The 22,952-nt window shown below is 44.5% G+C and overlaps 1 protein-coding gene across 1 annotated transcript in view; it reads right to left on the minus strand.

Moving 5' to 3' along the window:
- The window catches only part of LOC126474356 (bile salt export pump-like), a 179,905-nt gene that overhangs the window by 102,701 nt on the left and 54,252 nt on the right, over nt 1-22,952 (minus strand). The window contains exons 2-3 of the mRNA XM_050101823.1: nt 19,951-20,115; nt 11,401-11,601 (exon numbers count right to left, since the gene is read on the minus strand). Of these exons, the coding sequence (XP_049957780.1) occupies nt 11,401-11,601; nt 19,951-20,115 (366 nt within the window). The remainder of the gene's footprint in view (nt 1-11,400; nt 11,602-19,950; nt 20,116-22,952) is intronic.

Raw genomic sequence — 22,952 nt, forward strand, 5'->3', positions numbered from 1 at the left:
TTGATCTCTATTCAAATTTTTTATACGCGTTTAGGAACTCTCGGAACCGAGGTGATGTAAGACCTTTTTTGAGGTGTGTATATTGTGTTCGAACATTATGAATTACCTCGAAGAAAATGGTCTATTGACACAGTCAACACGGATTTAGAAAACGTCGTTATCGTGAGACACAACTAGCTCTTTACTCACACGAAGTGTTGAGTGCTTTTGACAAGGGATTTAAAATTGATTCCATATTTCTAGATTTCCAAAAGGCTTTTGACACTACCACACAGGCGGCTTGTAGTGAAATTGCTTGATTATAGAATATCGTCTCAGTTATGTGACTGGATTCGTGATTTACTGTCAGAGAGGTCACAGTACGTAGTAATCGAGAAAAACAGAAGTGATTTCTGGCGTTCCCCAAGGTAGTGTTATAGGCGCTTTGCTGTTCCTCATCTGTATAAACGATTTAGGAGACAATGTGAGCAGCCGCATTTGGTTGTTTGCAGATGACGCTGTCGTTTATCGACTAGTAAAGTCAATAGAAGACCAAAACAAATTGCAAAAGAGTTAGAAGAGTTATCTGTATGGTGCGAAAATTAGCGATTACCCTAAATAAAAAAAAGTGTGAGGTCGTCCAGGTGAGTTCTAAGAGGAATCCGTTAAACTTCGGTTACACGATAAATCAGTCAAATATAAACGCCGTAAATTCAACTGAATACCTAGGAATTACAATTATGAACAACTTAAATCGGAAGGAACATATAGAAAATGTTGTGGGGAAGGCTAACCAAAGAGTTTTCTGACAGGACACTAAGAAAATGTAACGGATCTACTAAAGGGACTGCCTACACTACGCTTGTTAGTCCTCAAAAAATACTGCTGCGCGATGTGGAATTGTAGCACGTTTTGTATTATCGCTAAATAGGAGAGGGAGTATCACTGAAATGATACAGGATTTGGGGTGAACATCATTAAAACAAAGGAAGTTTTCTTTGCAGTGGAATCTTCTCACGAAATTTCAATGACCTACTTTCTCCTCCGAATGTGAAAATACTTTGTTGACGCCGACCTACATAAGGAGAAACGATCACCACAATAAAATAAGGGCAATCAGAACTCGCACGAGAAGCTATAGGAGTTCGTTTTTTCCGCGAGCTGTACGAGGTTGGAATAATAGAGAATTATTGTGAACGTGGTTCGATGAACCCTCCGTCAGGTATTTAAATGTGATTTGCAAAGTATCGCTAAATAGGAGAGGGAGTATCACTGAAATGATACAGGATTTGGGGTGAACATCATTAAAACAAAGGAAGTTTTCTTTGCAGTGGAATCTTCTCACGAAATTTCAATGACCTACTTTCTCCTCCGAATGTGAAAATACTTTGTTGACGCCGACCTACATAAGGAGAAACGATCACCACAATAAAATAAGGGCAATCAGAACTCGCACGAGAAGCTATAGGAGTTCGTTTTTTCCGCGAGCTGTACGAGGTTGGAATAATAGAGAATTATTGTGAACGTGGTTCGATGAACCCTCCGTCAGGTATTTAAATGTGATTTGCAAAGTATCCACGTAAATGTATATGTAGATTGTTGAAGTGCGACGCCAATGGCTGATTGGCTCGCGTCAACAACAGGCACGAGCGGGGGGTCCAGTGCAGGATGTGCTAGTATTACCACCTCACCTATGTTTCAATTGGCCACCTCAAAAGCGTCTAACATTGCTTGGGTCCACCGCACGGGCGCTTTGCCTTTAGTTTTAAGTCCTGCTAGTTCTGGCGTTAGAGGTCCTTGGAACTCGGCTGCACATTGCAAGTGGCAACGATAAAAGAACTGATACAATTCCACTGTTTCTGACAGTGGGCGTGATACCTTGGACGAAATAATTTGTCTCAATATCCGCCTTGATGAACGTGCAGTGTATTCAAAATGATTCCACATTCGTTGAGTCGTGTAAACACTTCTAACAGGAGACGTTCATGATGTTCTGGAGTGGTTCAAATTACGAGAATGTCGTCAAGGTAAGCAAAGCAGCAGTAATATAGTCCTCTAAACACAAAGTATATAAAACGCTGTCATGCCTGTGCAGCGTTTTTAAGTCTGAAAGCCACATAAGAACTTTCGAATAAGCCAAAGGATTTAATGATGGCTGTTTTTGTAATATCTTCTTCGGCAACTGGGATCCGTGTATATGCTTTAGCACTTTCTAATAAGCTGAAAACCTTTTTCCCAGACAGGGAATGATTATAATCTTTTAGCAGCGGAACAGGACACTTGTAAGGAAATGTGCTGTTAAATCCCGGCATGGCCGCCACGCACCGCTCCTTTCGGCACCAGATGTAATGATGACAACCATGGCTCACTTGAGGGATGGGTGACACCTTTCTTCAGCATTGTGTCAAACTCTGATCTAACTGTGGCCAAACTGTCCAGTGCAAGTCGCCTAGGTCGACAGGAAATAAATGGCCCAGCAGTAGTATTAACATAATGTACTGCATTATGGCATACCTTCTGTGGGGTCTTAGGGGACCGTGTGAGTGATGGATACTGCTCGATAGGTTTGCATACCCATCTGTGGTCGACTGGATCACCCTGGCATCGAATGTGGCCGCACTTCGTTGACTGGTCGGTTGGTTGGTTTGAAAGAGGGGGACCAAACTGCTAGGTCATCGGTCCCTCTTTCTTTCTTTCTCTTTCACTGGTGCAATGTCCTGCGCTGACGCAGGGTCAGCATTGTTAGGAACGGATTTGGAAAGGTTAGTGGAAAGGGGTGGCCGGATACCCTTCCTGCCGCCACCCTGTACCCCCCAGGACGGAATGAGTGTACCCCTGCTGTCTGCGTCGAGTGTAAGTAATGGAATAGTGCGAGCGTGTTCAGATGTTTGCGAGTCGTGTAACTGAGGCGGAACGTGGGGACCAGCCCGATATTCACCTAGCGGGATGTGGAAAACCGTCTAAAAACCACATCCAGGCTGGCTGGCACACCGACCGACGACAGTAATCCACCGGGCGGATTCGATCTGGGGCCGGTGCGCCTACTCGAGTCCAGGAAGCAGAGCATTAGCACTCCCGGCTAACCTGGCGGGGGCTAAGTCATCGGTCCCTCGTTCTGATTAAAATAACTCCACAAGGGTGGGAGTAAAACAATCGAGACATACGAAACATAGCTGGAAGAAAGGAGAAGACTACAATAATGACAGAAGGGAAACAAACACAAAAATGGACAAAATCGGACAAGAAAAGCAGAGAGACGCAAGAAACATGTAGAAGAGATCAAAACGAGACCAGGTTAGCATGGCTGGCTGACCATGAGAGTAAAAAGGAGAAACCAGCCACTCTCCAACACATTAAAACCTCCGCCCTAAAAGCACTAGGGTGGAGGACACAGAGGGACAAAGGACATGCGCTAAAACTTAGATCAAATGATAAAACCCACCCTCAAGAATAAAACGTAAAACTAAAGCTGCTGTTGAGGCACTGTCGCCCAACACTGAATGTAGGGTGCTGGGAAAGTTAAAAGTCCGCCGCAGAGCGCCCAAAAGTGGGCAGTCCAGCAAGAGGTGGACAACTGTCATTTGTGAGCCACAGCGACACTGAGGTGGGTCCTCGCGACGGAGGAGGTAACCATGCGTTAGCCATATTTGGCAAATGCGAAGCCGGCACAGGACAATAGATTCCATGCGAGAGGCTTCCACACATTCGTAGTCTCCTTAATGACACGCAGTTTGTTGTGCGTACTGTTATACCACTCCCAAAGCCAAAAAACCCTGCGGCGTAAGACAGAATGCAGGTCAGTTTTGGAGATGCCCATCTCCAGAAGCGGTTTCCGCGCAGCCTGTTTGGCCAGCGTGTCGGCAAGTTCGTTGCCTGGGATTCCGACTTGTCCTGGGGTCCACACAAACACCGCTGAATGACGAGACCATTCCACGGCATAGATGGACTCCTAAATGGACGTGACCAAAGGATGGCGAGGGTAGTGCTGGTCGATAGCTTTGTAGGCTGCTCAAGGAGTCAGCACACAGGAGAAATGACTCACCAGGGCATGAGCAGATGTGCTCAAGAGCACGAGATATGGCCGCCAGCTCTGCAGGGAAAACGCTGCAGCCATCTGACAAGGAATGCCGTTCAATTGCCCTCCACGAACACATGCAAAGCCTACATGGCCATCAGCCATCGAGCCCCGGTACGTGCCGAGAATCGAGAGGAAGTGATAGCGGAGAGATGCCAGGTTAATGGAGTCCTTAGGGCCTTGCAAAAGGTCCAGAAGAATCTGCAGCCTAGGTGTACACCATGGAGGTGTATGTGAATGGACCTCGAGGGGAGGTGATAACGGGAAGGACTTCAGTTCAGACAGAAGGGACTGGATGTGAACCGCAATCATAAGCCCTGACCTGGACCACCAACGCGGGAGATGAAACACCGTGGTTGGGAAAAGGAGATGGTAATTCGGATGCATAAGAGAACTATGAACGTGTGCAACGTAACTGGCGAGTAGTTGTGCACACCTAACCTTCAATGGAGGGACTCCGGCCTCCACCAGGACGCTGGTCCCTGGACTCGTCCTAAAAGCTCCTGTCGCTAGGCAAACGCCACAGTGGTGCACTGGGTCGAGTAAACGCAGCGCTGAGGGCGCCGCCGAACCGTAAACTAGACTCCCATAGTGAAGGCGGAATTGAACAAGGGCCCTGTAGAGCTGCAGCAGCGTAGAGAGGTCTGTACCCCAGTTGGTGTTGCTCAGGCAGTGGAGGGCACTGAGGTGTTGCCAGCACTTCCACTTAAGCTACAAAGGTGAGGCAGCCAAGTCAACTGGGCGTCGAAAACCAGTACTAAGAATCGACATGTCTCCACTACAGTTCTGGTTCTGGACGAACGATGCGACGCCGACAGAAACGCATGACACATGACTTCGTGGCTGAAAACTGGAAGCTGTGGGCTAGAGCCCATGACTGTATCTTGTGAATGGCTCCCTGTAGGCGCCGCTCAGCAACACCAGTACTCGAGGAGCAGTACGAAATGCAGAAGTCATCCGCATACAGAGAAGGTGGGACCGACGACCCTACAGCTGCTGCTAGACCATTAATAGCAACTAAAAATAGAGAGACACTCAATACAGAGCCCTACGGAAAGCCAGTCTCCTAAATATTCCACGATACGATGCACCTGAATACGAGGGGGGGGGGGGGGGGGGGGACTATAGTAGGCACAGAAAGTATGGAGCGACAGGGAGTTTTGGATAAAAAAATGGGAGTGGGTCCCGGAGACTCCACTGATACAATGTGGCAAGGATATGATGTCGCCAGGTCGTGTCGTATGCTTTACATAAGTCAAAATAGACGGCAACCAGGTGTTGGTGTCTGGAAAAGGCTGTTCGGAAGGCAGACTCGAGGGACACAAGATTAGCAGTGGTAGAGCGACCCTGGCGGAAGCCGCCCTGACATGGAGCCAGTAGGTCACGTGACTCCAGGACCCAACCCAACTGCCGACACACCATACGTTCCAGCAGCTCACAAGGATAGTTGGTGAAGCAGATGGGCCAGTAGATATCCACATCAAGCGCGTTTTTACTGGATTTGAGCATCGGAATTCACAAGTTCCGGTAGGTGGCGGCGCTATGCGTTGCATTCAAAATGGCATCTGTGACGGAGGTGCGTTCCAAACAGGTCGCGCAAACGTGCCCCATCTCCCGCGGGCCGGCCGGCCACAAACAGGTGTTTTCCTGCAGTGTCGTCACGGTCAGGTGCTCTTTATGGTCATTTGTTAGGCGCGAAGAACACTTTTGAGAACACCAACTGGTGACAAAAGTAATATACACAATACCATTATCTACACTCCTGGAAATTGAAATAAGAACACCGTGAATTCATTGTCCCAGGAAGGGGAAACTTTATTGACACATTCCTGGGGTCAGATACATCACATGATCACACTGACAGAACCACAGGCACATAGACACAGGCAACAGAGCATGCACAATGTCGGCACTAGTACAGTGTATATCCACCTTTCGCAGCAATGCAGGCTGCTATTCTCCCATGGAGACGATCGTAGAGATGCTGGATGTAGTCCTGTGGAACGGCTTGCCATGCCATTTCCACCTGGCGCCTCAGTTGGACCAGCGTTCGTGCTGGACGTGCAGACCGCGTGAGACGACGCTTCATCCAGTCCCAAACATGCTCAATGGGGGACAGATCCGGAGATCTTGCTGGCCAGGGTAGTTGACTTACACCTTCTAGAGCACGTTGGGTGGCACGGGATACATGCGGACGTGCATTGTCCTGTTGGAACAGCAAGTTACCTTGCCGTTCTAGGAATGGTAGAACGATGGGTTCGATGACAGTTTGGATGTACCGTGCACTATTCAGTGTCCCCTCGACGATCATCAGTGGTGTACGGCCAGTGTAGGAGATCGCTCCCCACACCATGATGCCGGGTGTTGGCCCTGTGTGCCTCGGTCGTATGCAGTCCTGATTGTGGCGCTCACCTGCACGGCGCCAAACACGCATACGACCATCATTGGCACCAAGGCAGAAGCGACTCTCATCGCTGAAGACGACACGTCTCCATTCGTCCCTCCATTCACGCCTGTCGCGACACCACTGGAGGCGGGCTGCACGATGTTGGGGCGTGAGCGGGAGACGGCCTAACGGTGTGCGGGACCGTAGCCCAGCTTCATGGAGACGGTTGCGAATGGTCCTCGCCGATACCCCAGGAGCAACAGTGTCCCTAATTTGCTGGGAAGTGGCGGTGCGGTCCCCTACGGCACTGCGTAGGATCCTACGGTCTTGGCGTGCATCCGTGCGTCGCTGCGGTCCGGTCCCAGGTCGACGGGCACGTGCACCTTCCGCCGACCACTGGCGACAACATCGATGTACTGTGGAGACCTCAAGCCCCACGTGTTGAGCAATTCGGCGGTACGTCTACCCGGCCTCCCGCATGCCCACTATACGCCCTCGCTCAAAGTCCGTCAACTGCACATACGGTTCACGTCCACGCTGTCGCGACATGCTACCAGTGTTAAAGACTGCGATGGAGCTCCGTATGCCACGGCAAACTGGCTGACACTGACGGCGGCGGTGCACAAATGCTGCGCAGCTAGCGCCATTCGACGGCCAACACCGCGGTTCCTGGTGTGTCCGCTGTGCCGTGCGTGTGATCATTGCTTGTACAGCCCTCTCGCAGTGTCCGGAGCAAGTATGGAGGGTCTGACACACCGGTGTCAATGTTTTCTTTTTTCCATTTCCAGGAGTGTATATCAGACAGATAGTATAATATAAAGGGTGCTCCATTGATAGTGACCGGGCCTAATATCTCACGAAATAAGCATCAAACGAAAAAATTACAAAGAACGAAACTCGTCCGGACACTTGGATGATGACCAGGATACCGAGCAGCATACATAGCACACGCCCATTGGGCATTTTGATCACAATAGCCATACATCAACACGATATCGACCTTTTCCGCAATTGGTAAACGGTCCATTTTATCACGGGTAATGTATCACGAAGCAAATACCGTCCGCACTGGCGGAATGTTATGTATACCACGTACTTATACGTTTGTGACTATTACAGCGCCATCTATCACAAAGCGAAAAAAGTGGTCCAACTAAAACGTTCATATTTCTTTACGTACTACACGAGTATGTAATAAAAATGGGGGTTCCTATTTTTAAAAAAACGCAGTTGATATCCGTTTGACCTATGACAGCGCCGTCTAGCGGGCCAACCATAGCGCCATCTGGTTTCCCCCTTCAAGCTAGACTTCGTTCTTTGTAGTTTTTTCGTTTGCCGCTTATTTCGTGAGATATTTGGCCCGGTCACGATCAATGGTTCACCTTGTATACAGATATCACACATGTAGCAAACATGGGGAATATTCCACGATGTCCCACAATAAATTGCGCGTTTTCAAGTGAAATTGGCCGAGAAAATAAATGTGTTGCATTACTTATTGAGCACCTCTCATATTATTTTGATGAGCAACTGATTTTAGATCAGTCAGACTTCTAGCAAAATTTTATATTACGAATCTCGTATTTCAAATGTAGGATAGAGTAGCTAAGCGAGTAATTATTCAGTTCTTTGGCACGAATGAAACTGGTAATCATACACTTTTTTTTCTTCAAATTAGGCACTGAAATGTAAGAGCCAATCTCAACAGCAGTCCCTTTGCCCTTTTATTCGAGAACATAAAATTCACTATCACTCTTCGAAAACTGTTAGGTGGAAATTAAGTTGCCGAAGAGAAAGTTTGGACTGTATGCATAAAACTGATCACAGAAGTAGCAAACAGAAAGAGAAAGCAGATGCAGCAGAAAAAAGTATTAAGACGAAATTGGCTATGAGAGACTAAATGTTCGACGTTCACCTCATATATTTTTGTCTAGAAGTAAAACTGCAAATGCACTGGGAAAAATAAGATCAACTATTCAGTTTAATGTATCTAAATAGGACGGTTACATTCTGTCAGACAATATTTATTAAAATCCGGCTGGACAGTAAAAAGATCCGAAAGAGATAAGCATGTACGAACTGCACGACCTTCCAATTGACAAGACAAACATAGATTATTGTCTCTCAAATGAAATTTGGCTTCAGTATTCAACAACACGGTGAAATCCTAACAGTATGCTTGTGCATCACACGTAGTTTGCTCAGAAAAATTACCATGTGTTTAAGTTAAGAATTTTCATCATTCTTGTTTCTAATTAGAATACTATGTTAGATGAGAACGAGAGCGATTTAAGCTTTCCGTCTGATCACCTAACAAGCGTGCTGTAATGCTGGAATTTTGCCGAATATTATTTCATTCTCTTTAAAAATTAAGTGACATTCGAAACTATTTCGTTTCTCTGCTCTTCTCTTTTTACCTCTGAACTGCAGCTGCTCACATCCTTGCAGGTTAGTTGGACCAGCTAGTTGGCCAGCGCTGTCCAAGTTAAATGCGTCGGTAAAACTCTTGTCCCACATCATCGATCAGTCTATATGCTTCTAACATAGCGTAAAACGTATCCTTATGATGGTACTTGACTGTACTGGACACAGCTTGGCTTCTGCTCCAAGCGGAATGATCCAGTGACATTCAAGCAAACGTGGAAGAATACATGGTGTAATGTTTACATCAGGTTTATTCTTATGATGAACACAGTATAGTAGGCGCCACGTAGAACTTCAAGTCATTCCAGGTAGCATTTGACTGTAAGGCAGTCGTGTGAAGCAGTTCTGAAGCGCGTGGTGTTGAATATGGAAACAAAAGTCGAGTATCGTGCAGTGATTAAATTCTTCGTAAAAGAAGGTTTAACGCCGACCGAAATTCACTTGTGGCTTGTAAATGTGTATGGCGGTTATTCATTTTCCACCGTGAAGAAATGGGCGTGGACGTGAAAGAGTCTAGGATGACCAACGCGAAGGACGTCCAAACAGTGCAAGCACACCGGATAACATCGGCAAAAGGCATGATATGGTCTTGGAACATTGGTGGATAAAAGGTGCGTGAAACAGCTAATGCTCTAGGGATATCAAAGGAACGTGTTGGCCACATCTTGCAGGAATTGAACATGAGAAAGCTTTCTGCAAGACTGGGTGCTGCTTCTCCTCACTTTTGACCCTAAGCGCATTCACAAGACACTTTCCGAAAAGTGCTTGCTGCGTTATAAGAAGAACAGAAGTGAGTTTTGGCGTCGGTATGTGACAGTGCACGAAACATGGATTCACCTCTACACACGCGAATCCATACAGCAGCCAATGCAGTGAAAAGAAGCCAGTTCTTCAGCCCCAAAGAAGGCAGGGACGTACCATCAGATGAACTGATCAAGGCGTCAGTGTTTTGGAATGCGAAAGGATTTCTGTTGATTGACTATCTTGTAAACGGTAAAACCATAACTAAACAATACTACTCTCAGCTTCTAACGAAACTGGAAGCAAGCAATCGTGAAAAGAGACTCAGCTTAAAGAAGAAAAAGTCACTTTCCATCAGGACAAGGCACCTGTCCAGTAAAGTGCCTTGAGCAATGGGAAAATTAATTTAAAAACCCTACCTGTTACCAACTGTTCATCTAAAATTGTGAGCCATATGTTTGTGACTATTACAGCACCATCAGTCAAAAAGCGAAAAAAGTGGTCCAACTAAAACATTCATATTTCTTTACGTACTACACTAATATGTAATAAAAAATGGGGGTTCCTATTTAGAAGAACGCAATTGATGTCAGTTTGACCTATGGCAGCGCCATCTAGTGGGCCAACAATAGCACCATCTGGTTTCCCCCTTCAAGCTAGATGAGTTTCGTTCTTTGTAGTCGTTTCGTTTGATGCTTATTTCGTGAGATATTTGGCCCGGTCACTATCTATGGACCACCCTGTATAGTTCTTTGATACTTGACACACCATGGGGAATTTATTTGAAATGTATCTTACTATACACTGTTTGGATCATACTGCATACTTTAGCAAACCCTACGGGGGGTACTTTAGCCCAGAGAAAGTGAAATATCTAGTAAAAGGAAATTTATTTTCATTTCTGTTATCAATGAGTATTTGAACATATTTTTTAATTCTTATGTCCATCATGAATTACGAATTTGAAAGTGGTTTGACGAGTTGAAATAGTTGAGAATACATTCTGTCCGCTGTATAGTCAAGGCAAAATCTAGGGTGAAAATGCTCTCAGAAACATTTTTCGGTAGTTTTGCGGTGCAATCGAACAGATAAGGGATCTGTGGTACTTCCATAGATACACTATGTGGCATATGGTGCCTGGGTCCAGCCAGTGACTCCATATTTACTTTCTGGAAGCACTCCCCTTCTACTATCCTATCTAGTTAGTAAGAGCAGTTAGGATCCTTCTCCTATCCTAGAGTATACAATGTGCAACATGTAAGACACAAGACTATATCTTGACCAGGCACTTAACTTACACTGTGGAAGAACAAAACGACACCAATTTCAATTTTCTTTAGTAACCAGCATTTTCAAAATGATATTCAATTTTTTCTTATTAAGATTCATCATGTAGTGATTTGCTACTGTGTACCACTAAAATATATGAGGATTTGCACTATGAAGTGCTGGAACATCCACCCTATTCCCCAGGTTTGGCTACCTCGAACTTCCATCTATTCTCAAAACAGAAGAAATTCCTAACTGGTCAGCGCTTTTCGTCCACTCGAGAAACCATTGTGGCTTTAGATGAGTACTTTGCACCACTTCTGGAAGGACACAACAGAGAGGCAACTTTGGCATTGTAACGCCGCTGGATGAAACGTATTGATACTAGAGGACACTGTGCTGAAAAGTAAAAGTTTTTTGAAAGCATAAATTGTCGTTTTCACTATAAGCTCGAGAACTTTTCAGACTGTTCTCGTACACCTGTTGTCGACTAATTAGATTACAAGTTATACTTAGAATCTCTGACCTTTGGCATCTGATCAATAACGTCGTGGACACCAGCGATCTTGGCTACGTCCGTGACGTCGGCGTCACTGCCGGCGACGCCGAAGCGGATGGCGTCGGCCACTGTGGCACCCAGCAGTGTCGTCTTCTGCTGCACGAAGGCGATGCGCGCTCGAAGCCACGCCCCCGTCACGTGTCGGATGTCCACGCCACTCACGCGGACCTGCCAATGCCACGGTGTCCACACTATTTCATTTACACTTGTGGCCATTACAGTGCGAACACCATGAAGGCGGCATCCAATGGCAATTGAATCTCAATGTAGACAAGTGTAATGTGCTGCGAATACATAGAAAGAAAGGTCCCTTATCATTTAGCTACAATACAGCAGGTCAGCAACTGGAAGCAGTTAACACTTTCGCTGTGGATGACGCTTATAAGCGTCACAACAAGCCATGAGCCAGTGCGGCTGACGCGTATAAGCGTCCACGCTCACTATCGGATTACTCAGTCTAGTTGCAGTGTCTAAGCTAGCATCATAGCGTGTAAACTTTTGTTTTGTGTGGTCAGTTATTGAACGTATATTATTCGTAATGACGGCTAATGAACATTTGAATGACGCCTGTGTGACCCCTATAGGTGTCAGACAGCAAACAGACTTCAAAACATGACCACAATACAGTCGAAGCTTATTTGAAGTAATGCATCTAACAAGGGAACCTCCCCATCGCACCCCCCCTCAGATTTAGTTATAAGTTGGCACAGTGGATAGGCCTTGAAAAACTCAACACAGATCAATCGAGAAAACAGGAAGAAGTTTTGTGGAACTATGAAAAAAATAAGCAAAATATACAAACTGAGTAGTCCATGCGCAAGATATACAACATCAAGGAAAGTGTGAGCACAGGAGCGCCGTGGTCCCGTGGTTAACGTGAGCAGCTGCGGAACGAGGGGTCCTTGGTTCAAGTCTTCCCTCGAGTGAAAAGTTTATTTTTTTTTATTTTGGCGAAGTGTATGATCTGTCCGTTCGTTCATTGACGTCTCTGTTCACTGTAATAAGTTTAGTGTCTGTGTTTTGCGACCGCACCGCAAACTTCGGAAAATATTCATTGACCTTGTTATTGAAGTCGCAAGCTATATTTGCTGGATTCATATTGCTCACGGAATACATCTCACGTATTTAATGCACTCTCGTCCAAAGTAGCGAACAGTCAACTGCCAGCCAGGAAGCCTCGTTAGCAGGAATACTCTCTCTTCCGTGCGCTGTAGGCGACTGACGTAGTGTGTTTCGATGTTTGTTTAGGTGTAGCGTCCCATACTACGGTGCAGTTACCTCGCATCGGACGGACGGACGGACAGATAATAATTGTCTGAAAATAAAAAATTAAACTTTTCACTCGAGGGAAGACTCGAACCACGGACTTCTCGTTCCGCAGCTGCTCACGCTAACCACGGGACCACGGCGTTCCCGAGCTCACACCGTCCTTGATGTTGACTATCTTGCGCATGGACTACTCAGTTTGTATATTTTGCTTATTATTTTCATAGTTCCACACAACTTGTTCCTGTTTTCTCGATTGATCTGTGTTCAGTTTTTCAAGGCCTATCCACTGTGCCAACTTATAACTAAACCTGAGGGAGGTGCGATGCGGAGGTTCCCTTGTAAGGTGTCATCATTAAGTCGGTATAGAACGTGACCCTACAGATCTTACAAGGTCTCCACGTCATCCTGCAGCTCAGGTGTGCTTACGAGCGTCGGTTACGAGCGGTACCTGTCATTTCGGGGTGTTACCGGCACCCACTCGCACGTTGCCGGGCCGCACTGGAGAGTAGTGCGCCTGCACCGATGCCGCAGCCAAAGTGTTAATTCCATAAATTATCTGGGAGTATGCATTAGGAGTGGTTTAAAATGGAATGATCATATAAAGTTGATCGTCGGTAAAGCAGATGCCAGACTGAGATTCATTGGAAGAATCCTAAGGAAATGCAATCCGAAAACAAAGGAAGTGGGTTACAGTACGCTTATTCGCCCACTGCTTGAATACTGCTCAGCAGTGTGGGATCCGTACCAGATAGGGTTGATAGAAGAGATAGAGAAGACCCAACGGAGAGCAGCGCGCTTCGTTACAGGGTCATTTAGTAATCGCGAAAGCGTTACGGAGATGATAGATAAACTCCAGTGGAAGACTCTGCACGAGAGACGCTCAGTAGCTCGGTACGGGCTTTTGTTGAAGTTTCGAGAACATACCTTCACCGAGAAGTCAAGCAGTATATTGCTCCCTCCTACCTATATTTCGCGAAGAGACCATGAGGATAAAATCAGAGAGATTAGAGCCCACACAGAGGCATACCGACTATCCTTCTTTCCACGAACAATACGAGACTGGAATGGAAGGGAGAACCGATAGAGGTACTCAAGGTACCCTCCGCCACACACCGTCAGGTGGCTTGCAGAGTATGGATGTAGATGTAGATGTAGATGTAGATCCAACAATCGTCTAGTTATCATGAAGTGTACTACTAGTACGTGCTTCACTAACCAAATGATTAGAATTCCATTGGAATTACACAAAGAGGTCTACGTTTTGTAAACAAGAAAACATCACACAGTAGGCTTCTGATTCGGAAATTGCATTCGAATGTTTTTGGTTTGTGAAGAGATAGTGTTAATCCTCGTGTTGCAAGGAGCAATACCTGCAGCATATGTCGCAATTTGACAGTAACATGATCGTGACATATCGAGACAACGGGTTATTGTCACGCGTTATTGTTGCTCGCATTGGTCGCGATCGCAGTTGAGTTATGCGAATTTGGAATCGACATGTTCAGCAGGGCCATATTTGGCATCGATGGTTTCAACAGGGCCATGCTCAACACCATTCAGGATCTCAGCGGCCACGCGCAACTAGCTGGAGACAGCAGACATTGTTAACTCAGTCGTGCTGGACTAAACAGCCGCGACACGTGACCTTGGGTCAGGAACTGGGTCTGTTTGAAGCAAGACAAGTATTCACACAGGTAGCTGCGACGACGTGTGAAGTGACATGAACTGTCAACTATGACCCTATCTTCGAGTTCTCCATGATGTGTTTTTGAGTCATCAGTCTTATGACCGGTGTGATGCGGACTGCCACGAATCCCTCTCCTGCGCCAACCTCATTATCTAAGAGTAGCATTTGCACCCCACGTCCTCTGTTATTTGTCGGATGCATTCAAATTTCTGTCTTCCCCTACGTTTCCCTCTACTACCATGGAAGTTACTCCCTGATGTGGTAACACATGTCCTATCATCCTGCCCTTCTGCTTCTCAGGGTTTTCCATATGTTCATTTCTTTGCTGATTCTGTGGAGAACCTCCTCATTCCATAGTTTATCAGTCAACCTAATTTTCAACATTCTTCTGTAACAACGCATCTCAAACGCTTTGATTCTCTTCTGTTCCGGTTTGTCCATTATCCGTAATTCATTACCATACAATGCTTTGCCCCAAAGGTACATACGAAGAAATTTCTTCCTCATTCTGTACTTATCTGACCGTTCATTCCATTCAACAGATCCTGTAAACCTTCTTCACGTTCACTAAGGATAGCAATGTCATCAGTAGAGCTTATCAGTGATATCCTTTCGCTCTGAGTGTTAACCCCTGACTTGAACCTTTCTTTTAATTCCGTCACTGCTTCTACGATGTAGATATGCAACAGTAGGGGTGAAAGACTGCATCCCTGTCTTACACTCGTCATAATCCGAGCACTTGGTTCTTGATCTCCCAATGTTATTGTACCCTCTTGATTCTTGTACATATTGTATATTACTCGTCTTTCCTTATACTTACTCCCATTTTTCTCAGAATTTCGAATATCTTGCCCCACTTTACATTGTCGAAAGCTTTTCCTAGTTCGACAAATCCTACGAGCGCGTCTTGAGTTTTCTTCAGTCTTGCTTCCAATATCAAGCGCAGAGTCAGACCTGCCTCTCTGATGCCTTTACCTTTCCTAAAGACAAATTGTTTTTTCTTTTCCATTCTTCTGTATATTATACTTTTGAACAACTTGGAAGGATGATCTGTGAAGCTGATTGTGCGATAGTTCCTGTATTTGTCTGCTCCTGCTGTCTTCAGAATTGAATCGATGACATTTTTCCGATTTCTGATGGTACATCCCCAGTCTCATATACTGTACACACCAACTTCAATAGTCCTTCGCTTACCACTTACCACAAACTTTTAGGAAATGCGATGTAATGTTATCAATCCCTCCTGCCTTATTTAATGTCAAGTCTTCCAAAGCTCTTTTAAATTCCGGCTTTAATACTGGATCCCCTATGTCTTCCTTATCGACGCCAGTGCCTACTTCTATAACATCATCAGATAATGTCATCCCCCGCCCTCTCGCCCCTCATAGAGGCCTTCAGTGTACTCTTTCCATCTGGCCGCTCTCTCTTCTGCGTATAACACTGGGATTCCCATTGCACTTTTAATGTTACCAGCTTGCTTTTAACGTCACCGAAGATTGTTTTGATTTTTCTGTATGCTGAGTCAGTCCTTCCGACGATCATTTCTTTTTCCATTTCTTCACATCTTTCCTGCAGCCATTTCGCCTTCGCTGCCTGCACTTCCTAGTTCTTTCATTCCAGGATTTACATTGCTGTATTCCTGTCTTCCCCTAAACATTTTTGTACTTTGTTCTGTCGTCGATCAGTTGATCAGTTTCTTCGCAGTTACCTTCCCTGTACCTAAGTTTGTCTGCGCAACATCTGTTACTGCTCTTTTTAGAGATGTTCACTCTTTTTCAACTGAACGGCCTACTGTGGTATTCCTTATCGCAGTGTCCATATCATTAGCGAACTCCAAATGCGTCTCATCATTCCCAAGTATTTCAGTGTCCCACTACCTTCCCATCTGAGGCTTTCAGATGATTCTCTTAAATCTCAGTCTACTCTTCATCATTACTAAATAGTGATCTGAATCTATGTCTGCACCTGGCAATGCCTTACAATCCAATATATTATTTCAGAGTCGCTGTCTGGCCATGATGTAATCTAACTAGATCTTCCCGTGTCTCTGGATGTTTTCCAAGTACACGTCCTCCTCTTGGGATTCTTGAATAGAATATTCGATATTACCATCTGAAATTTACTACAGAACTCAATTAGTCTTTCACCTCTCTCATTCCTTCTGCCAATCTCATATTCCCCAGTAACACCTCCCTCTGTTCCTTCCCCTGCAACTGGATTCCAATTCCCCATGATTGCTAGACTTTCATCTCTTTACATACTGAATTACCTGTTCAACATCCTCATATACTTTTTCTGTCTCTTCATATTCTGCTTGTGACGTTGGCGTTTATAGCTAAACTATCATTGTCAACACTAGTTTTCTGTAGAATCTGATGAGAACAACCATATCTCTGAACTGTTTTAACAGTTGATTCCGTTAGTTTATCTCGAGCATAGCGCATCCCTGCCATTCGCGCTCCGCTGCTGAAACTGAAGGAGAACTGAGAAGGCGTACTTGTGCTGCTGGTGATGATCGAAATTATCGTCTAGCCTGCGTTAGCAGCATTCTAAGGGTTTAATGGACGGAGTAAGTTGTGCGACAGTCAGTGGCAGCTGGTGCTGATTTTAGTCGATGGGGTCCAGATAAAAAAATCAATAAACTTTATGACGGAATTGTTCCGAATTGTTGTTATATAACCTTCGTTTTTGTCATTTATGTCAACGAAAAAGAATCTCTCAACAGATTTCTTCCTCTTAATATGCCGCAGTATAATGTCAAACTGAATTTTGCACATAATATCTGTTGTTTCATTTGCCTGCACGGAATGAAAAGTGGCAGCACTAATATCTTTAATAAGTTCTTCAATGTAAACTTGATACCTGAAGCCTCTAAGTTCATTTTGTACGATGTGTTTTGCATATTTACAGACGGAAGTACTACAGCTATATAAGTAGTCATCCAACACACTGCCAAAGTTTCCTAGAAGAGAGGAATATTAGAAATTGCCACGGTTAGCTCACCCCCTTTTTCAGTGGGAGCCCTTAGTGCGAACTCACAAGTTCCGCAAAACGTTAACATACTCTGTTTAATATCTGTATGTTCTTCATAACTAATTCATCATGTTTATGTATTGACATTTTATACGTTGTATCAGTTTGAGCAGCAGTGTTAACGGTGCCAAGCATTTTGTATTTACAAGTATTTTCTAAGTGTTGTCCACTATCCTCATGTTTCTTAATTCGACCACTTCAACGCTTTAGATATTTACAGCTGACTGTTGTCCACTTTTTGCAGAACTGCGTGCTGCAGAAAGCTCTGTTGTTCTTTCGACCAAGTTGAGACATTAAGAAACCGATTGGTTGATGTGCACCTGGCCGCTTGATTTCTAGGTATTGATAAATTAAAAGGAATTTTTAGAAAACAATCTACTTCATTCATTTTAAAAATAGTACTCGAGTTTCAACTGCAGAGCTCCAGAATATGGAACGCTACTGGGAGGTTCCCCCTCCGTTTTCTGTTTGCGACATTTCCCCTTGACGAATGGAATGGAGAGACGGGGGAGGATGGGGGAGAGGGGCGGAGGGGGTAAGGAATACGGTAAGACACGTGGCAGGGACTATACGTAGGTGCGTCATTTGGTGGGGGTGAAAAATTGGACTGTGGATCCAAGTCGACTGGCCCCAAACATGGTATAGACTTGGGATAGGTGGAAAGGGCAGAAGAGTGGTAACATGACAGAGATAAGAGGGTTCACTGGGATGTGGGGAAATGAGGGTTTTCGTGAACTGGTCTGTCCACTGGACCTGCCGGAGGGGCCCTAGGAGCCGGCCGCGGTGGTCTCGCGGTTCTAGGCGCGTAGTCCGGAACCGTGCGACTGCTACGGTCGCAGGTTCGAATCCTGCCTCAGGCATGGATGTGTGTGATGTCCTTAGGTTAGACAGGTTTAAGTAGTTCTAAGTTCTAGGGGACTGATGACCACAGCAGTTGAGTCCCATAGTGCTCAGAGCCATTTGAACCATTTAGGGGCCCTAGGCTGTGCTATGGCGAGGGGTCGGGTGGACAGAGGAAACAGCTTCGTGAGGTCACTGCGATTGCCGTTTTCGGAGCGATGGGTGCTGACAAGGGAACCTCACCATCGCACCCCCCTCAGATTTAGTTATAAGTTGGCACAGTGGATAGGCCTTGAAAAACTGAACACAGATCGATCGAGAAAACAGGAAGAAGTTGAGTGGAACTACGAAAAACTAAGCAAAATATACAAACTGAGTAGTCCATGAGCAAAATAGGCAATATCAAGGACAGTGTGACGTCAGGAGCGCGTGGTCTTGTGGTTAGTGTGACAAGCTGCGAAACGGCAAGTCCTTGGTTCAAGTCTTCCCTCGCGTGAAAACTTTGACCTTTTTATTTTCAGTTTATGTGACAAACTCTTATGTTTTCATTACTTTTTTGGGAGTGATTATCATATCCACAAGAAAACCTAAATCGGGCAAGGTAGAAGAATCTTTTTACCCATTCGCAAAGTGTACTAGTTAGGTGGGTCGAGAACATATTCCTGTCATGTGATGCACATGCTGTCACCAGTGTCGTATAGAATATATCAGACGTGTTTTCCTGTGGAGGAATCGGTTGACCTATGACCTTGCGATCAAATGTTTTCAGTTCCCATTGGAGAGGCACGTCCTTTCGTCAACTAATCGCACGGTTTTGCGGTGCGGTCATAAAACACAGACACTAAACTTATTACAGTGAACAGAGACATCAATGAACGAACGGACAGATCATAACTTTGCGAAAATAAAGAAAGTAAAATTTTCAGTCGAGGGAAGATTTGAACTAAAGACCTGTCGTTCCGCAGCTGCTCACGATAACCACGGGACCACTGCACTCCTGACTTCATATTGTCCTTAATATTGCCTATCTTGCACATAGACTACTCAGTTTGTATATATTGTTTATTTTTTCATAGTTCCACACAACTTCTTCCTGTTTTCTCGATTGATCTGTGTTCAGTTTTTCAAGGCCTATCCACTGTGCCAACTTATAACTAAATCTGAGGGGGGTGCGATGGGGAGGTTCCCTTGTGAGAGTGTACAGACCACTTGACGCTGGCCCACGACATCACTGTGGTCCAGGGGAAGAGGTGTGTGCGTGAGTTGGTCTGCCCACTGGGTCCACCCAAGGTGGCCCTAAGCTATGTAATGGTGACAGGTGAGGTGCACAAAGGAAAACAGCTTGGTCGCATCACTTCAACTGCATTTGGAGCCAGCGGAGAGTAGCAGCCACATGATGCTCGCCCTCAGCATTGGCTAAAGGGGTGGGAAAAGGAAAACAGGGTGCCACTTTAGAAGGACATGCTGAGGAGAGGGATCAGGGAGGCGTGGCAGCAAGAACTGGCTCAGAGTTAACTTCGTGTATCTCTGCACTGGAGCAGTGGAAACTGGAACTGATTACCTCTTCTATCTGTCACTCATTTTACATTAAAATCAAATGACTACAGAGCTGTTTGATATAATACTGAAAAAATACATAGAATAAAATTACATCACAAAATTCCTTGTGGGGCTAGGCCCCTCGGGACCTTAAGAACGAGCAGTCCCTGGTTACAACAGAACTCAACTGTTCCCTGTGGTGGGTCGTAGAAGCCGTTCATGAGGCGCAAACAGGTTGTCTTGCCCGAGCCAGAGGGGCCCACAATGGCCACCAGCTGCCCGGCGGGAATGGTAAAAGTCACGCCCCGTAGCACCTGCAGAACAAGGACCACTATAAAGGAAAATGAAATGAGCAAATTAAAAAATTTTCATATGTGTAGGTAAATGTACGTAAAAAGACGGGAGAAATCCAGGAAAACAAAACACGAAAACATAATGCCTAGGGGGAGGAGAGGAGAAATGATAAAAAATAAAAGCCCTTACTGTATAGCAAGTGAGACACAGTAGCCTTCATTTCAAGTAATAAGGGAAGGAAAAGAGAACCTTTTTTATTATCTGCACTCTTGTATATGAACGGTTTATTTCAATAGTGGTACAAGTCCATTTTTGTTCATATTGAGATACAGAGTTCTAAAGTTAAATGAGCCCTGAAAAATCTGCAGTTGAGATACCATAAATATTCAAGCATATGGCTTCTTGCTAGAGAGAACCTTTCTTCTGTTTACTTGGCTCATTAATTTCAGAAGCATTATAGACAGGAAAGTGGAGGTATGGACTTGTACCACTATTGAAATAAGCCCTTCATACATTTAGCAATATTTTGTTTCGTTTCAATTTTTAGCCTGTTGTGTCAGTTATGTACTGTATGGACTGAATTAACAATAATGGCAAAATTTATCATGCAATACCATTTTATTCCACATGCGAATGACTGTGTGTGTGTGTGTGTGTGTGTGTGTGTGTGTGTGTGTGTGTGAGTTTGCGTCATCAGTGAATAAGGCAGAATCTGTTTTGTCAGTCATTCTTACTATCAGCAATTGGAACTTGTTGGCCATTTGAAGAACACCTAGAATAGATATTATAGATGAGAGTTTGACTAAGAGACGATCTACCCCTCTACCTAAAGACAAAAATCTTCAATTCCTGCATAATTCCTTGCCTACACATTAGTGCACGGATCTGAAAATAAAATCGTAATGACATAGAGCGCACTGGTAAGAATCCTGATAAACAGCAGAGTTAGAAATAAAGAGAAATAAGGCTGTAAAACAAGAAAAAAAAAGCGTTGACTTATGCTAGAGCACTGGAATGCCTATGGACTGGATATGTAATGAGAGTATATATTGCAAATGAGGCAAACGTATCTGGAAGGGATAGAGCGAGCGGAAGACATAGAAAATGGGAAAATGAGCTGCCAACGTAAGCAGAAATTTGTTAGCCAACGTCGGCGTGAAAAAGACACCAGTGGAAGCACCTAGGAGAGTGCTTCAGCCAACTGTGGAGCTCCAATGACTAACGATCACAATTAGCTAGCAATGAAACACAGCGACGGAAGTTAGCTAGGGTAACACGGTCATGGCATCTCCGCAAGAAAAAGCTGAATCTGTCCTACGGTATGCCTAATTTACACCGGTTTCTTAGCTCAGCCTATGTTTATATAAAAAAAGAAAAAAAGATTTGGAAACGAAATATCGGGATAAATTCATTTTCTTTCATAAATTTTTGCTACAAATACTTGGGGCAGTTACATAATAGTGAAGAGATCAGCTGCCATACTTTGGGACTTGATATGTCAAAATCAGCGTTCTATGAACGTACACCACGAAACTTTGTCCCAAAATTACCTTACATATTAGGTTTGCAAAGAATACGTTAGGAAAGAAATAGTACTACAAAATAATCTTAAGAAGTACGATTTTGCAGAAAAAAGTTGATACGAATGTTAGTTATGTGAGCGTAGGCCCTACTGCAGCTGCGGTCATGCTGCTTTTACAAGGGGCGATCAAAATGTTTTCGCCAAAGGCTGTACAGTACAGAATCGGAATGCCAGAGAAAATGGCCATGAGCACTGAGGCAATCATCCCACTGACGCACAATGCGGAAGTTCCCCGTTTGGTAAAACACCGTGTTTTGGTGCGTGAAGAAGTCCGTAATTGCCTGCTGCACATCCTCGTCTGACAGGAATCGTCCACCCTTCAAGACCACTTTTAAGTGACCAAAGGCGTGATAATCGTATAGGGACAGATAGAAACTATAGGGTGATTGCTCGTGTGTCTCCCTCTTCTGTTGGCGTAACTGAACCGTGATATTTTCAAAGAATATTCTTAAGAATTTATTTTATTTACTAGCGATTCATCAAGAACATTAACACATTTAGTCACACTATGTAAGCATGGAAGTAGTTGCCAGGGAGTAACTGATGAAATCATAACCAAATTCCTTTTAACAAATGGGAATTTTATTCACTTTAATAGTGCCTAAAGCGTTTTTTAAAAGAAACAGATTTAAAATTATAATCAGAAAGCACCCTCTAAATATCAAAGTTACAATTTATTCAGAGGCAGAAAGAAACAAGTTTTGACTGTATGAGCTTTTGGGCAGAGAACCTTGCCGCTCCCTTTTGACACGGCCGTAGTTACGAGTGCTTACAAGAGCCTCTGAAAGACTACACTGGTGCAAATCTGCAACACACCAGATAACTTTAAACTAAGAGTTTTAACAATTTACACAAGCACACAAACTATGCAACCCCTGTAGGAGGGATGGAAATGGTACCAAAAACACTATCAATTAAAATATTAACCTTGCCACCGAAGGTGCAACTTGATTTTAACTTCTAAGCAAAGTCTTACAGTGAAAGGGTGGCAACTATATATACTAAAATGATCATTTAAATAAAAGCCCATGAAATGCCATCTTACATAAAATTCCACAAGGTTGGCCAGACAATAGTTAAGATGCTCTACAGTACACAGATACCGTCTCTCAAGATCATAGGCAATAATATCAATGATTCAAAAGATCAAAACATATTTCAGGTATTAGGCCGTTACACTCCAAGCAACAAATTCGTTAACACACCAAATCCGACAAACATGACAGAGGCAGCTACTAACGTACGGTAGATTGATAGGGAGATTACCGAACAATC

Source organism: Schistocerca serialis, chromosome 4 (assembly GCF_023864345.2).
Source record: "Schistocerca serialis cubense isolate TAMUIC-IGC-003099 chromosome 4, iqSchSeri2.2, whole genome shotgun sequence".
Taxonomy (NCBI): domain Eukaryota; kingdom Metazoa; phylum Arthropoda; class Insecta; order Orthoptera; family Acrididae; genus Schistocerca; species Schistocerca serialis.